This window comes from Protomyctophum parallelum (assembly GCF_964188405.1).
Source record: "Protomyctophum parallelum genome assembly, chromosome: 20".
Taxonomy (NCBI): domain Eukaryota; kingdom Metazoa; phylum Chordata; class Actinopteri; order Myctophiformes; family Myctophidae; genus Protomyctophum; species Protomyctophum parallelum.
This window is the reverse complement of record NC_139718.1, coordinates 25,092,030-25,110,518: the sequence shown is the minus strand read 5'-3', so window position 1 is coordinate 25,110,518 and position 18,489 is coordinate 25,092,030. Positions and strand designations below refer to the sequence as shown.

General features: G+C 42.1%; 1 protein-coding gene across 1 annotated transcript in view; it reads right to left on the bottom strand.

Moving 5' to 3' along the window:
• The window catches only part of pld1a (phospholipase D1a), a 45,358-nt gene that overhangs the window by 13,281 nt on the left and 13,588 nt on the right, over window positions 1–18,489 (bottom strand). The window contains exons 2-16 of the mRNA XM_083792353.1: window positions 18,093–18,311; window positions 16,667–16,839; window positions 15,445–15,587; window positions 14,549–14,660; window positions 13,460–13,525; window positions 11,717–11,775; window positions 10,873–10,965; window positions 10,376–10,528; window positions 9,444–9,593; window positions 8,579–8,662; window positions 5,900–5,981; window positions 5,452–5,562; window positions 1,786–1,971; window positions 1,115–1,325; window positions 873–1,001 (exon numbers count right to left, since the gene is read on the bottom strand). Of these exons, the coding sequence (XP_083648479.1) occupies window positions 873–1,001; window positions 1,115–1,325; window positions 1,786–1,971; window positions 5,452–5,562; window positions 5,900–5,981; window positions 8,579–8,662; window positions 9,444–9,593; window positions 10,376–10,528; window positions 10,873–10,965; window positions 11,717–11,775; window positions 13,460–13,525; window positions 14,549–14,660; window positions 15,445–15,587; window positions 16,667–16,839; window positions 18,093–18,279 (1,939 nt within the window). The 5' untranslated portion in view covers window positions 18,280–18,311. The remainder of the gene's footprint in view (window positions 1–872; window positions 1,002–1,114; window positions 1,326–1,785; window positions 1,972–5,451; window positions 5,563–5,899; window positions 5,982–8,578; window positions 8,663–9,443; window positions 9,594–10,375; window positions 10,529–10,872; window positions 10,966–11,716; window positions 11,776–13,459; window positions 13,526–14,548; window positions 14,661–15,444; window positions 15,588–16,666; window positions 16,840–18,092; window positions 18,312–18,489) is intronic.

Genomic DNA, 18,489 nt, shown 5'->3' with positions numbered 1-18,489 from the left:
AAATAACACACCAAGATAAAATCACAGGTGAACCAACCTGTCTGCGCTCTTTCCAGAGAAGTAGTTTATTAATCTTCTCTCATATGACACACCACAGTAACACGAGGGGCTGTATTTTGCGTGTCTTAAGTACCAGGTCTTATTCCCTAACTTGAGTAAACTAAAGACCTGGAGGCGTGGTCAATGCTCTTTGGCCACTCAGAATAGCCAAATGGCATTGATCACGCCTCCAGGTCTTTAGTTTACTCAAGTTAGGGAATAAGACCTGGTACTTAAGACACGCAAAATACAGCCCATCGTGTGTTTGTTTGTGTGTGTGTGTGTGTGTGTGTGCACACGCGTGTGTAAATGGTGCATTTATACAGATGTTCGTGCGTGCATTTTTGTGCTAGAGTTATTTGTGTATTACATGTTCAAGTGTACAAGTGTTTTTGGATATCGTTGCTGTCCGGAGAAAACCTCATAACTCAATTTTTTTGGTTTTTGATTTTCTTTCCATAAATCAGTGCTACTTTTACGTCTGTGTGTTGTTTCGAAAATATTGAACCAATGGAAAGTAGTAAAAAACGCATTGGGCAAAACCTCTTAACTCCATGGACCTCAAACTGTCTGCTAAAACTCCACCACCTCTCTCCTTCTCATGCAAGTAATTGACAACAACTTTGATGAGGCAGTATTGCATCATTTAAAAAATATAAGGTTTCCTTAAAAAATATATTTTTCATTTCCTGAAAAATGAACATTTTGGAGTAATGATGAGGTTTCCTACGAGCAGCAGAGATATAATGTATATGTGTCTTTGGATTTGATACAGTATATGCGTGTGTGTGCATGTGCGCAAGCGCACACACGCGCCTGTGCGTATGTCACACCATCGAAGGGTTTCTCCAGCTGGATCCAGTCCTTGTAGACAAAGTTGCAGTAGTCTTTTCCATGCCAGAAACGAGTGTTCCCCAACAACTCTCCAACATCTGTTTTCAGGCTCCGCACTGAACCACTCCCTAAACACACACACAGGCCATGTGTAAGATAAATAAATACAGTATATTCTCGATTTGCATCACTCACTCACACACGTGTACGCATGAACGCACGCACACATACACGCACAGACCTGTGCTGTCCACGCTGCTGATGCTGTCTGTGTGCCGCAGAGTGGGTTTATGCAGGCGCTTCAGGGTGAAGCGGGTCTTCCTGGTCCGACCAATCCCCTTTAGCTTTGGCAGGTCCACTGCGTCGCAGGGCGCCGCCCCCTGACCGTTGCTATGGGAGACGCCGTCGGAGGAGGACACGCCCTTACTGGAGGGAGTGTTGGCGTAGCCAGACTGAGAAGAGGAAAAAAAAGAAGAGAAGAGGACATGGAGGATATCAGGAGATGTGTTAACATAATGGTACTGTATAATATATTATTAGTATGCAGGCCCACAGGCATATACTTGTTGTCACTCTACTTGTGTGTGTCACTCTCTCTTCCTCTCTTTCCAAGGGCATAGGTTTAATTTTTACTTCATTTGTCCACGCCCATATTTTCTCACAAAGCCGACACTGTCATGCCTAGGTTGCCACCTCCAACTGTTGGCTACACTAGTACATACTTTATTTATTTTCCTGCCTTGACCTCCTTACCCCCTCCTCTCATTTTCTTAGTTTTTCTTGGAAGAAATGACACTATGGGAAATGTGGACAAAAACTAATTTCACCCAATTCATTTTTCCTGTAAAACTGTGATGTGACACTAAAGCTCTACATGATTTTACAATTCAAAACAATGTGCGTGTGTCTAACCATCTCCTGGGCCACAGAGCGTGTCACGCTTCCCACGTCAGTGAGCCGATGCTCTCTGTCGTCCCAGCGACCGTACGCCAGGTCGATCCCGCCCACGAATGCCACCGATTGGTCGATGACGATGATCTTCTCGTGATGCGCCCACAGATAGACGGAGGAGGAGACATGGTCTGGATGTCGCATCACCTGGAAGACACACACGGACACAGACTTTTATCACAGGGTTTATTTGCCATGAGTGAGTGGCATGGTGGTATGTATATATTGAATTAAATACTCAAGTATATGTAGCCAGTTGAAGTTGAGCCTCAGAGGCCACCATAGGGGCACTTCCTCATTGAGAATCATCAGGTAACTATTTAAATGCCCTGTCTTCTTCCAAGCAGAAGTTTGGTGAATGCTGGCCTGGCCGTAGGTCTTGAGACCTGGGTCTGCTGTTGTTTTTATTAATTTTACTGCCAGGGTGAGTAGCATGTCTCATTAATGTAGTTTTAATCATGCTCTGTAATCTATTCTAAACTATATGTTACAATTCAGGTTGATGTCCATTCATGTGCCCTGTGCCAAACCTTCATGGAAGTGAGTTCGTAAACAAACAATTAAGGTATACACAAACAAAATAAGTTATAACTTGATGAGATACTTTATTTGTTCGTTTGTGCTCACACACTTCCATGAGAGTTTGGCACAGGGCACATGAATGGACATCAACCCGAATTGTAACATATAGTTTAGAATAGATTACAGAGCATGATTAAAACTACATTAATGAGACATGCTACTCACCCTGGCAGTAAAATTAATAAAAACAACAGCAGACCCAGGTCTCAAGACCTACGGCCAGGCCAGCATTCACCAAACTTCTGCTTGGAAGAAGACGGAGAGAGGAAGGAAGGAAGGAGGAAGGAGGAAGTGCCCCTATGGTGGCCTCTGAGGCTCAACTTCAACTGGCTACATATAGGTACAGAACATATTCGAGAAATAGCATCAAATATTAAAGAACAATGCATCACTGTGCGATGCATTTTGAGCTTGTAGATCAGGGTAGCTGGAGACCAATATGTTGCTGTGTTCACCGTGTTAGCCACACTGCCAGCGTATCCCAGCGGGCTGCGGGACTAACTGTAAAACTGGACATTAACAAGCCCCCAGAATGGCTGGGCAACGTTGAAGTAGTCTCCCTACAGGTCAAAACCTGGTACTGCAGTCGGGCGGGCCCAGGTCACATTTATGCATGATTCGTGACATAGGACGTGAGAGGTACCACAAGAACAGCGCGAGGGGTACTATGATAGGAGCCAACCAATCATATCAACGCTCGAGGGGTACTACCCGGAAGACTTTGTCGTTCTTCCGGGTCCTTCAAAACGCCACTGAGCAACTTCCATTGAAGTGAATAGCGGGGGGCGGGGCTGTCGCTCCTCAATCCGTTCTCTAGATATAATATAGCTCTAGGGACATTAAGTTCCGGTTGGCTGGAACAACTTATTATCCTGTACATCCTGGACATTTTCATTAGCAGTTGTTTTCCATGGTCTCATTTCTTGTGAGGTGGTAAGCTGGGAATGGGGTCAAGCGGGAGTGACTACTGTCACATTTTCTGTTCACCAGGGCAGTTCCCTTCTTTGACAACAATGTGAATCAATTTATTCAATTACTGTACATGTTTGTTGTCTTTGTTGATAAATGAGGCTATGTGTATGTGATAAACATATCACTCTGCATTCGTTGTTGCCCTCCTTATCTTGATACACAAACAGCTGTGTCCTGTCAAAGTGATATTGAGCAAATGTTTTTAGATCAGTGTCACCTAAATTAAAATAAAAAATATACAGTACTAACTGCATTACACAACAGCTGTGTTTTTCATGCAATTATAGCTAATTTGGCTGAACACAATCCCATTAGTGACCTTTGAACCTGTGAAGTTATAATAGTACATCTACTACAAAAAAATAAAAAAATAAAGTTGAATTATCCTGGCAACCGGGGGATGAAATATGGCTTATGCAAATGAACATGGGGTGATTTAAGTTGAACAAAACCATGTTGTATTATTACTGCTGCTGCTATACAATATCTGAAGACATTGTAGCCATATCTGAGGACATTATTCCTACGGTGTATGTGTATGATTAGACACAAGGAGACTCTTTGTGTCTCCACTGCTTGTCATCAAATTATCGACATAGGAATGTGACAAAAACAAATAAAATATCCATGAATATAACTCTCCATGGGGCGAGTAATCGACTTAAACCCCAGCATCCGTGTTATGGGGAACGCTTTAGCTGACAATGACAAAGAAGGGCTATCCGCACACTGTGTATCTGCTCCCAGGAAACTTTATTTACTTTATTTTACTTTATGTGTCACAGTGTTACCTTGATGTTAGGGTGCATTGTGTACATGTGTCACAGTGTTACCTTGATGTTAGGGTGCATTGTGTACATGTGTCACAGTGTTACCTTGATGTTAGGGTGCATGTGTATATGTGTCACAGTGTTACCTTGATGTTAGGGTGCATGTGTACATGTGTCACAGTGTTACCTTGATGTTAGGGTGCATGTGTATATGTGTCACAGTGTTACCTTGATGTTAGGGTGCATGTGTATATGTGTCACAGTGTTACCTTGATGTTAGGGTGCATGTGTATATGTGTCACAGTGTTACCTTGATGTTAGGGTGCATGTGTATATGTGTCACAGTGTTACCTTGATGTTAGGGTGCATGTGTATATGTGTCACAGTGTTACCTTGATGTTAGGGTGCATTGTGTATATGTGTCACAGTGTTACCTTGATGTTAGGGTGCATGTGTACATGTGTCACAGTGTTACCTTGATGTTAGGGTGCATGTGTATATGTGTCACAGTGTTACCTTGATGTTAGGGTGCATGTGTACATGTGTCACAGTGTTACCTTGATGTTAGGGTGCATGTGTATATGTGTCACAGTGTTACCTTGATGTTAGGGTGCATGTGTACATGTGTCACAGTGTTACCTTGATGTTAGGGTGCATGTGTACATGTGTCACAGTGTTACCTTGATGTTAGGGTGCATTGTGTACATGTGTCACAGTGTTACCTTGATGTTAGGGTGCATGTGTATATGTGTCACAGTGTTACCTTGATGTTAGGGTGCATTGTGTATATGTGTCACAGTGTTACCTTGATGTTAGGGTGCATTGTGTATATGTGTCACAGTGTTACCTTGATGTTAGGGTGCATGTGTACATGTGTCACAGTGTTACCTTGATGTTAGGGTGCATGTGTACATGTGTCACAGTGTTACCTTGATGTTAGGGTGCATGTGTATATGTGTCACAGTGTTACCTTGATGTTAGGGTGCATTGTGTATATGTGTCACAGTGTTACCTTGATGTTAGGGTGCATTGTGTATATGTGTCACAGTGTTACCTTGATGTTAGGGTGCATGTGTACATGTGTCACAGTGTTACCTTGATGTTAGGGTGCATGTGTACATGTGTCACAGTGTTACCTTGATGTTAGGGTGCATTGTGTATATGTGTCACAGTGTTACCTTGATGTTAGGGTGCATGTGTATATGTGTCACAGTGTTACCTTGATGTTAGGGTGCATTGTGTATATGTGTCACAGTGTTACCTTGATGTTAGGGTGCATTGTGTATATGTGTCACAGTGTTACCTTGATGTTAGGGTGCATGTGCATGAGGGTCCTCTTGCTGTAGCCTGAGTTGATGCCCAGTGCCAGTTCCACCTCCTTGTACAGCATCACAAAGATACGCACGCCCAGTTGCTGTGTGCAGAGATACACGGCGGACATTGAGGTTGCAGTGTATCCATGTCAAAATGGTATGTGCTTTGAAGAAGGGAAAATATTACTCAGAAGTCATGCATGCCATATAAATAAGGCTAAAGTCTTTCTCGCAACTGGCCTGGGTTTGAATCCAGACCAGTGCTCTTGCTGTATGTCCTCAACCACTGTCTCCCACCTTTCTTATCTCTCTGGCAACGTCTTGTATACTAAACAATCTTAATTAAAGCTCATTACAGAAATGTCAAAAGTCCAGATTACCATCATTATTCAGAAAATAACTCAAGATCATTTTTCCTACATCATGTCTTATACTTACTGCCTTGCGTTTGAGGATGCAATCGAGTCTCCATCTGTTTCCCTCTACCACAGGCCTCTTGAGGAAGATCTCTGGACTCAGCCTGGAAGAGGAAACAAACTGTCTACTCTCAGGTATTCTGTTGACAGTAAGCTGTGTTTGACATGATTTAAAGCAGAGGGACTCTTCCCATTACTGTACTGTACACAGTACAGTCACATGTGGTGTCCAGTGCTGTCACAATGCCAATGACTAACATTACACTGAGTGACCTGGTTAAGTACCTAAGAGCCTAATGATGTCTTGTCTCAACAGCCTCACATTCGGCTCTGGGGAACCATAAACTATTAGGGCGCAAGAACACAACAAAGCCGTCGTAAAGTCAATAGAATCACACCATTGTGTCAAATTTCAAATACAAATCATCGATCAAACCAACGACTATGACAGCTTGGAAGGAAACACTGTGATTACGTCTACACTACAGTGGTATGCAAGTACAGTAAACGACAGAAAAGAGATAGAAAGCGACAGAACCAGGAAGGGGGATGTAAAGAAACGTCTTCAGTATAGAAAGCGGTTTAGATCATTATCCTTATTTAATAGAGGAGACACTTTCAAGACACTATACAAGCAAGACGCGCAAACGCGGGAAGCGAACGCAGCTCGTAAATGGCAATAACAACAATTACAATAAATTACATACTTTTTTAAGGTTTTCTTTTTAAAGTTCTCTTTTTTGTGTTTTTTTAAGATTTAATTTTTAAGTTAAGTTTTTTGTGTTTTTTTTAAGTTAAGTTTTTTGTGTTTTTTTAAGATTTTATTTTTAAGTTTTTTGAAGTTAAGTGTTTTTAAAGTTTTTTTTAAGTTAAGTTTTTTCTTTTTCATTTTAAGTTAAGTTTTTTTTTAAGTTAAGTTTTTTTAAAGTTAAGTGTGTGTGTGTGTGTGTGTGTGTGTGTGTGTGTGAGTGCGTGCGTGTGTGTTTTGTGTGATACAGCTGCGCCCTCTGGTGGCAGGCGGGTGGTGTAACAGCGGGACAGACAGACAGACACACACACACACGGACACACAGACATGATCTGCATGGTCTCATAGTTAGTGCTCATTGCGTTCGCAATCATTTGCCTACACTCCCTCCCAACCACACCCTCCTCTACACCCACAAACAAACAAACACAGAGATACAGCGTGCACAGTGTATTGGGTGACAAGTCTATTCATTCCTCAAAAGAATCAAATGAGTAACACAACCCCTGGCAGATAGAAAAGAATGGATGGAGAGAGCAAAATAGACAAAGACATGCTGACATCAAGAAATAAGAAAAGGCAGGGGATTAAGAGAATGGGGATGAAGAGAGGGGTGCAAGGGTGTGGCAGTATTTGTAAAGAGAGAAGTTCTCCGGACTGGAGGCACCAATAGTGTCAAGTGTGCCAGGTATCTATTCTTGGTGTGTGGACGAAACTGTAACTAGAGCCAGTAGCATTGTAATACCTAGCAGCCAAAAAGTAACCCAGGAGCTGAGGGTAACCATGTTATGTACTGTATGGTAGTGACTAGTACACTGGATAATCAAGGACACTCCACACCCCAGACAAAATAATTTCACGCCATTGCCGCTAGGCTAGGAAAGCAATACCTACTGTCACGTATCAAAAGCAAAAAATATCGAACTGTTTCCACCCGTCATCCATAGGAATGTCAACGGTTATTTGGTTAGTGATTTAGCCTTTAATATTGGCATACTGATTAACCTGGATAACAATAACTACCAATTTCCGCACAGCTCTACCAGTTCACAGAGAGAGATGATGATGAGATCCTTGGATATGAACTTTGCAAAACGCTGCTTAACAACAGCAGCACGAGTCGAGCAACAGAATGACAACAATATTGCAAGAAAAAATAAATAAATTTGGGAGATTGATTGATTGATACAGTATGAATGCCATTGTTTGTGAGGTGATAACTCAATATCTAGCTTCCTCTTAACACATCTCACATGAAAACAAGATTAAACAAAGTACAATTACACTGCAGCTTGGAGAAGGATTGAATTGCCAAGTGCTCAAAGAATCAAAGGTTCGGTTAATAACATGCTCTTGAAGATACAACAATGGTGGATAAAGTATTTTTGTGCTCTTAAGCATGCCAAAGAGATTAATACATCTCTTCCTCGTGGCTCCTGGAGGAAAGGCTTAAGTGTGCCTTGTTCTCTATCTAATTATACTGTAGCTGTCTGGCTCTTTTACGATGCCCATGGCTGTGTTTATCAGCCTTTCCAAAAGTCTACACTTGCACTGCTAAATCCTCTGTGTTCATTTAGATCTGAGGATTAACCCTTATATGTAAAATGAACACTGGGGGACTGAAAAGAAAAAGGAATATTTAGAAGAAGGCAAAGGTGCTACAATGTCTCACACAGCCTTAACCGTCTGTATCCAACTGCTGAAAATCAGAAATCGGGGGCCGATCACGTCATTTTCAAATGATTGGAACCGGATCGAGAGCAGAAAAACATGATCGGGACATCCCTAATAGCTATTAAAGGGTATCGGAGACGGCGCATTTATGAACCATGGCGATGGGACCATTGGATGGATTGAAAGCATTTTTCCACCAAAACATAAATTCGGCTCAATATAGAAGCACCCACCAACAAACACACACACACACACACACACACACACACACACACGTACCACCAGTCAGTGATGAAGATCTCTTCTTTTGCTTCTTCTAGAGCATCTGCAACATCCTCCATGTACGTCTTCCCATTGACATACCTGTACACATAAGAGTAAGACTTCAATCTCTATAGACAACCGTTCCTACATACAGAGTATGTCTTAGCTTCACTGCACACACACACACACACACACACACACACACACACACACACACACACACACACACACACACACACACACACACACACACACACACACACACACACACACAATTTGTCTTGTGTCAACAAGCCTGAAACTGTGACAAAACCACATGGTATTAGCCTGGGACCAGAAGAATCTGCCAGTGCAAAAAAAGCCCCTGGTGGATTGGCCACGTGAGGCTGACAAATACATGTCATCAGCAGACAAATACAACCAGATAGAGAGAGAGAGAGAGAGAGAGATAGGGAGAGTATTAGTATGAATATTCATTGGTTTCTTATACAAGCAGTTACCATACTTAGAATGAATGACGTGTTGATTTAAACTACTGAATAGTAGTAAACTATTATTTTAGTTTTAAGATGTTTTTGTCTTTTTCTGCCTGTATTGATAGTATACAGTAGATAAGACAGGAAATGGGGAGGGAGAGACGGGGAGTGACATACAGCAAAGGTCGTCAGGATGGGGACTTGAACCCACAACACGCTGTCAGACTGCATGGGAGCCTAGGTTCTCGGACCACTATAGGCCAGCGGTCCAGGGTAGTAAACTATTCTTTGATAGTAAACTAACTGTATATTAAGTAAGTAAGTAAGTCAGAGAGGCTTATTAATAATTGTGCACTTCGTAAACTAACTCAGTGCATTTTTAATCCCAGCTTCTTCAGAATTACCATTTAGCAGGGATGTTCTCCTCCTCTTGAGCGAAAGAGCCAAAGCGATGGTCTCGCAGGAAAGCCTTTCCATATCTCCTCACAAAGGTCTCAATGCTCTGGCCCCACCAGCGCGCATGTCTGTAACTGCTGCACTTCAACACTAGGCTCCTGTTTGGAGGCAGAGACAAGACACTTTATAATAGACAAAGACATACTGTATACATACGAGGCAGACCCCCCACACAAACAGTAGCACATATTATTGAACCACAGGAATGTCAGGAAATGAGAGGCTATTATGACAACTCAATCTCATTTTGTTCTCATGCATTTAGCTAGCTTGTTGTTGCACTGACACATGTGGTTGTCTCTTTATTTTGTCAGACAACAAACTATGAACCACAGAACATTAAGAAAACACAACTGTCCAAACATAAGAAATGCACCGATGACCAATGCATCACAGCAAGAGTGTCAACACAGAACACAGACACTTAGTTGACAGGGCACCCCAGGGCTCAAAGTCAACACCAAATCTCAAAAATAGTAGATTTTGTCTATATAATGGTGGTAGTTTGTATTTTGTAATTATCACTGGTATTGTGGGTGTGGACTTCGTTAACATTAAGGAAGTATCTAGACAGGTGCATGGGTATCTTGGTGGTGTATCGAATACCACTGCCTTAAAAAGGACCATACAGGTGGAATATTTAGCACATTGAATACACTTTCGAGGACACCATTGCATTCAATGCATCGAGATAGGTAAACCAATTTTTCCCAGCCGTTACTATTTACTTTTTTCTCTTTTTTCCCCCATTATACATTTATGTAGGTATGGCATAAAGCACTTTGGGGTTTCCTGCCTCTTTCTTGCAAATTTGTCATGTTTTTCTACTAATAGTGCTAAATCAAATCAAAAGTACCAAGCCAAACACACACACACACACCTGGAGAGGCTGTCGATGCGGACACCATGTTTGGTCTCAGTGTCCTTGGAATCCATCTTGATGCTGAACTCCTTGTCCACCAGCATGACAAAGGAGATGGCCCCGGAGTCAGGCTTCATGTACATAAGGAAGGAGTCTTTCACCACCAACCAACTACAGGAGACACGGACACATACATAGTCCCATCAATTCTTAACCATATTTGTAACGTAATATGACGTGAACAAGGGAAACTAAGAGGTTTGCATAGCTGAGCCACGAAATGAACGAGACACACACACACACACACACACACACACACACACACACACACACACACACACACACACACACACACACACACACACACACACACACACACACACACACACACACACACAATGTCATAAAAACGTCAAATAATGGCAGATATATCGTCCAGGCTCTAGTTTACAATAGCTTTATGGCTCAGCTAATGAAAAGAGAGAGTCAGAGAGATTGAGGATATATGGACAGACCGTTTGGACCAGCGATAGCAGGCCTGAGTGTGACCACAGCAATTCATTCCAGGGATACGATGTCCTCCAGAACGCTTATGGACCATCCCCTCTCTGGAAGAGCACAAACCAACACACACAACGCATGAATTGCCAAGCACACATACAGCATACATGCAGGCGTACACACACGTTAATTTCACACACATGCACAAACTAGATTCTCACATGTTGCTTTCTATTTAATTAAGGTCAAGTTTAAAGCTGCACTTGTATGTCCTACCCGGGATTAGAACCCGGAAATGTCAGACCAAATGTCTACCATTCATCCAAGAGGAAATGACAGACCAAATGTCTACCATTCATCCAAGAGGCACTTATATGTGCTTCGATCGGGCAGTACGACTTGTCATCCAGTAACCAGGGTTTAAATGTGTCAGTGTTAGGGCCGATTCATACTCCTATTTTAGAGCAGAATAAAAGTCGGTTCGGCTCTGTAGAGCCTACAATGTGACGTCACTTGAGGTTCGGAAGGGGGGGGGGTACCGTCTTAAAGTCGGCTCTTCGGTGCTACTGAAAATTTCTGACGAGCCGAAATCATTTCGGCACTACAGCGCCGAAACAGCGGTAAAATAGGAGTATGAATCGGCCCTTAAAGCAGGGAGGCCACCTCCAACCACTGCAGCTGTGAAAGTTATATTGTACCAACTAGTCCATACCTGTCAGGGGATATGAGCACCCAAAGTATGTGCAGAGTTTGGGTTATGCTCTGTGCACAGTATATCCGGCATTGAAAGTACCTTTGTACTTGGTAGACCTGCAACAGTTCCCAACACACATGCATGCACGTGAAGGAGCTACTCACAGTCCTTTAGGTCCGAGTTCATGGATGAAAGACATCTGGCTGATGTCAATAAACTCCATCTGAGAATAGAAAAATCACACCCATGTGAAGTGAGGGGCGCTCTTATAATCGTATATCCTGGCGTAAATTCTCCACTCATTGTCAATGGGAATTTGTGTAGGACAAAAATAGCCGATTTTCTCGTCCACATATGACATCAATGTTTGTGTAATAGCTGAATATAGGAGAGGCTAGAGCCCCTCAAAAACACAACTTACAGTGTCTATTATACCAACAGGTACACAATAAGACCCTGACGATTACATTATTATTGTTATTGTAAGATCCTGACGATTACATTATTATTGTTATTTTTTTAAGACATTGATAAAAGGTTAAAGCTCTGTATTATGATAGCTATAATTTGTTCAGTGTCAGGTGTCTCCCAGCTCTTTGGAAAACAGAAAAGGCAGTGCAACAATATCAACCAATCAGGAGAGAGAATCCATCTATCAGCTTAAATCTTTTAGTGTTGCAGTTCCAATATTTGTCACCTCATTTATTTGGTTTGGTTTCATGACTTCCAATTTCACTTTCACAATCTGAGCACGTTCAAATATAACCAACTGGGACCCTTGCCATATCAGAGTTACGAATTTATATAGACCAACACTGACTGATTTTACTGTAGGACAGTATTTGGAGACAATACTAATTCTTACATTCTGTAAATCTGTACAATGAGACAACATGACTATATATTAGGCAATCACCATTCCATAGTTCTCTTTTCACCTCAAAGCATCCCACATGTATTTTACCGTTTAAGATTAGGACATAATTAGTGTTATGACAAAACGTTTTAATGGTCTGTGCCAACGCCCTCATTTCCGTCCCGATGGGTTGTAAAAGTATTAAACTCTTTCAGACTCTTTCAAAGTGTATAAACACTGAATATTATATTAACATTTAGTGTTGATATAGTGTGGCAAAACAAGCTTTAATGCACACACTGCCAAAGTTTGAGTAAATGAAAACATGAACCCTAGTCAACAAACGACAGTACAGGTTAAATGGTCACATGTAGAGTGCAAAGAGAACAATTTAGTGCTTCAAAGCAGTGTTGTTTTCGTCGACTAAAACTAAGACGAAAAATGTTCGTCGACTACCTTTTTTCACTGACGAAAACTAAATGGAAACTACATTAAAACGAAGCTACGATGACTAAAACTAAGACTAAATATATTGACAATTTCGTCAACAAATAAAAACTAGACTAAAATGTTAGGAAGGGACTAGTGAACAAGAGATCTAGTATAAGTCAGACTCATTTTACACTTGGTTGCATGCTGAAAATAGCAGATCTACAAGCTCACAACGCGTCGTTGCTGCCAAAAACAACACTGCTTCAAAGTATCTACCAGGTAAACATGAAACCTAGCATCTGTCCATCCATAGTACAACATGCTACTATAATGACATTCTTAGCATTCTTAGCATATGCTGCTAAAAGTCAAGCGGTAAACCTTCAAAGCCACGGTGCCCACACAAGGTGTGACAAAACATTCCTGGATCATAACAGAGAAGTGCTGGAATATAGTATACTACAGACCAGTGTGTGTTTTGCTGTGAGGTGAGGTTACATACATTATGTTTTAGTGGTTTTATGGTTAGTAGTAGTAGTACAGTGTTTACTATTATGATATTTGTGGTATACCAGTTAGTAGTAGTCTAAGTATAGTGTCTACTGTTAGTTCTACTCACAGTATGATGATAATTGCGATACAGTGCCATCCTCAACAGCTTGTTCAGATAGTCTTCTAGCTGTTTCTGTTGTAAAAAAGAAAGTATGAAAAGTATGAAAAAAAGACACATTATAGAGACTATTAACCGCATTGAGTCACATACCGCATAGACAGACTCACACAGATCACACATGTTCCATGTTGGCAAAGGGCTACATGTCACAACAAACAAGTAAGTGCAAAGTAACCTTACGCTGAATTCACAACAGTAGCATCGCGCTGCCACGTTCAGAGAATGGGTTTCAATGAAAACTCTATGGAGATCCAGAATCCTGAGCTTTTCCCATTGAAACGGTACGACAAGACAGGAAAAAGAGTACAGGCGACAAACCAATTCTTGGAGCGCGCTGTGCTCTGAAGTAGGCATTGACTGTATGGAAGCTGTGAATATTGAACAAATCAATTAGAATAGCAGCTAGTAGGTGTGGAATTAATCAAGATGTATAGTGGATACCACATGCAACTACTGTAGATGGCCTATTTATTGCGTAAAATGTGTACATCCATTATAAACAAGCTGCGAGTCAGAGATGAGCATTGAGTGTGTACACATCTCCTGCCTCTCTGTGAGGTCTGCCTCTCTGTGATGCAGCTGCTCGCTTAGATCCACTCGGTGGGCGTGGTCTAACCACGCACACTCGACACCACTTGAGATGGACAGAAACTGCTGCATGGAATTAGCTAATATTAAAGTTTTAAACTAGCAGTTGTAGATAGATTGACAACTACATAAAAAAACATCTATCCCCAGTATTGTGGGAGCAGGGACAGGTCAGGTGATGCGGGGGTGCTCAGAGTGGCTCAGGCCAGGAGAGCGGGGGTTGGTGGGGATGAGAAGTAGAGGTAATCGCTGCTAGTCTCTGGCAGCTAATTTAAATAATTAAGTCATTCACATCTATACGGCTGCTGGTTCAAAACCTTTGTCATCACAATTCACCACTTCCATGCGGTCCGTGTCATCACCTTGGTAGCAGAAATACCTTGACACGCTGTGGCGAGCTGTCTCATACAGCCAATTTATTGCATTTAGTGCTCAGTGGACACCTACCCTCCGGCTGGAGGCGTGCTCGTCTCGTGCCAGCTGGTCTCCTCCGCTCCGTGGCAACATTGGCATCGCTCTCACCTCACTCTTCCTCACGCTCTTCCTCCTCACGGTGTGACTGAGAGAGAGAGGGAGAGAAAATACAGTGACAGTGAAATCTTCAGTGTAAAAAATTTAACCATTTGTAACTCTGTGAGTATATATATTAAATTCTCTATCTAGAGCAATGATATTTATCACTTACACCCCTTTTAACATAGGATTTCACTGAGCAATGTTGCTTATGTGAAAACAAATGAATGTGAAAGTTGAGTATTTATTTGCATTGTGTGGCTTTTGTCACTGCTACATTGCTATCTCCGTTTCTAATCTTCTATGTAAAACAAACACATACACCTGCATTCGTGTGTGTGAATGAATGAATGAATTTAGCATGCATGCAGTTTTGCATGAGTGGGTTTGACTTTGTATATGCACATCTGTGACTAACAATGGATATGGAAAATAATCAAATATAATATTTTTGACTAAATAGGTGCTTTCACAAAATATTGAGTTTTGATAAATAAGTATCAGTAACGCCTATATCATAACCAAGTTAATAAAATAATTAAGCTAGAACAGTCAAAAACCAGGAAAGACAGCACGTATGCCATATCATAATATTATGATATACAACATTCCAGACTAAATCTAGTCTCATATCATGATAGTGATCGTATTTGACAGTCTTTGAATGCATGCGTCTTGTACTTAATGCTGCTACACGTGTATGTGTGTGTGTGTGTGTGTGTGTGTGTGTGTGTGTGTGTGTGTGTGTGTGTGCTGCGCGCTCACGTGTGTGTGTGTGTGTGTGTGTGTGTGTGTGTGGCACGCTCATACGTGTGTGTGTGTGTGTGTACCTGCGTGAAGGCAGTGGTATCCTCATTAAGGTCTTGTATCTCATAAGTTCTCTGTGAAGTTCCATAAAGTGTTTTTCCTTCCTCTTCACCTCCCAGCTGAACTCGCCATGCTTCATCTCAATCTTAAACACCACAGGCATGGACTGCGCACACACACACACACACACACACACACACACACACACACACACACACACACACACACACACACACACACACACACACACACACACACACACACACACACACACACACACACACACACACACACACACACACACACACACACACACACACACGTTGGGGGGGTGAGGAGGTGGAGGAGTGTAAGATCAAATAAGGATCATAACTAAAATTCACACTGAGCACTGAAACGATAACTGCAGCCAGCCAGCAATATTGTTGAGCAGCCTGCACCGCTCAGTTCACACAGGTGTGATTTTTTCGCTTAACACCTGCCCAATTTCAGGTAGGTTGTGCATGTCTCTCCTCCCTTTAGAATACATAAGGATGACATGGAGTCTAAAGAAACAAGGAGTGAATGGCAATTCGAGTGGCAAAGTGAGTTTAACATTGGTTATCATCGTTTAATGCAATCATATTGGACTTTTCTATTTGGATGGATGGGCTGTCGAGGCCAGAAAGTAGTTTTTTGCCACTCGGTAGGCGTTCCGGGACTTCCCGCATAACTTCCGGGTTTGCTGATGATGTCACACGCATACCCTCTATACAAGGAATCTCAGAATAATGTGAATGTGAATATAAGATACAGGATATTATGCTAGAGTAGAACCTAAACATCCGGGACAACACTCCACCCATCCCAGAATTTCCCTTCTGGCTCTCAAACTATGGAATGAACTCTCCATTGCAATTAGAACTGCAAACTCACTGCCAATCTTTCGCCGTGTCTGAAAACTCACATCATTAGACTCCACCTTAGCCCATAGCACTGCCATAGCACTTGCCCTAGTCTCGATGAATTTACAGGTGCATGCAAATTTAATTTGGAATGGATAGCATATTATGTAGACATAGCATTCTAGTGTTTACTTGTAGTTTCATTCTACAGCTATTCTACTGGATATTAGGTTCTTAGTTTACTTCCTAGTTGACTATTTCTATGCATTTGATGTATTAACTTGTGTTTTATGCTTTGGATTGAGAGCGTCTGCTAAATGCCTACATTGTGAATTGGCCTACGTAGGCCATTAGACAGTACCTTGTTGACACTCCTTTTATGGCCAAGGTGCATGAAGCGGTCCTGTGCTGCAGTGAACCTCTCCACATCCAAGATCCTGGCTGTAATGGGAACAGTGGGGAGGTACACCTTGGAACCAGACTCCTTAAAACCCAACGTGTTATATACAGCTGTGAACTGGATACGACAGTCCCCTAGAGGAGGGAGGGAGAGAGAAAGAGATGGGGACGTTAATGCCACTGCATGAGGGCAAGTCACACATACAGTACATCATGTTCAATAAAATATCAATTTGACATTATTACTTATCGGACCATTTTCAAAAACTTCTAGAAACAAAACTGAGTTCCGTTCCGTGCGGAACAGGAAGGGACGAGGCCGGGGAAAACACATGGGCGGCCCCGGTGTTGTGAGATTTTAGATTGGCCATTTTTGCCTACATGATTATGATGAGAGTATACCACTGGGGGACAGCAGTCAGTGAAACTAATTTATATATACAGTACATAGGGCAGTCAAGTACTTGACTGCATGAGTACCGTGTGGAACAGGAAGGGACGAGGCCGGGGAAAGCCCGTGGGTGGCCCCCGTTGAAATAAAACAAAAAAGAGGCGGCGAACGGGAACACGATGGGACGACGGCCGGCGATGGCCACCCCAACCCCCGATGGCGCATTTAGTCCCGGCGGCTGTGGGGAGGCACGGCCTCAAAAGGGACCCAGCCAAGGCCTCCCGCGCCGGAAAAACGGGCGCCCCCCCGTTCCGTTTTTCTCACGTTTACTGGTTTGCTCGGATTCACTGTAACATACAGTATATAAGTCATGTATAGTAAGTTGTAGGAGAAAACTTTCGCACACCTAGAGATAGGCGTATGCACAGGTGCGTAGGCCAGTGGACATCAATAAAAGCAATAAGGTACATGTATATTAAGTTAAATTACGAACATGTAAAGAAAAAATGTGTTTATACTGAAGAAGAGCATGGGCTCGAAACATCAGTTTTTGTAACTGTTAAATGAAAAAGTGCCAAAGGGAGCTACTTCAGCTCTATTCTCTATACTTTGATCTCAGTTCACTTCAGGGCCAACACCTGTCTTCAAGAGGTTGGATGTGCACTACTACTCTTTGATCCTTTATAGTATAAATATATTTATATAGTATATATAGTATATATATAGTATGTATAGTATATATATATTTTCTGTACGGTATAAAGTTTATACCGTACAAAAAATAAAGAACACCTGTGCACAAACACACAGACATATACACTACATTGTATTACTATACATGTGAGGAAGGAAGCCAATTTTATATGCCATTTTCACCCACTTTTTTGGGTTATACACTGAAAATAGCTGATCTACAAGCTCACCATGTGTTCAGTGTGATGCGGTGTGAGCTTGTACATCAGCATAATTACAGTATAGTACAAGTAAACATACACACCTATGTAATTTCCATCAAAGTCAGTCTCTTCTCCCTCCTCCGTGTCCAGCTCTCTGGTATCCAAGCTTTCCACGACATCGCCATCGGCCATTTTGATACGCGAGTCTGGGACGTCCTCCGGGATGTCAGAAAGGTCAGAGTTCACCAGGTTTTGATTGCTGGTGGTTGGCGGAGCTTTTCCCAGCATGCCTAGCACTCAACCCCCAGAGCAGGGCACACCTGGAGGAGACGAGTGGACAAAAGTAATTTGGGCATTCAGCTCCATGTTTCCCAAAATGTGTAAAACATTTAATCGATTAATAATCAATCCCTATTTTGGGCATACAATTATAGATGAAATGTTATGAGCTTATAGATCTGCCATTTTCGTTATTTTTGCATGACACCGCTGTGCGAT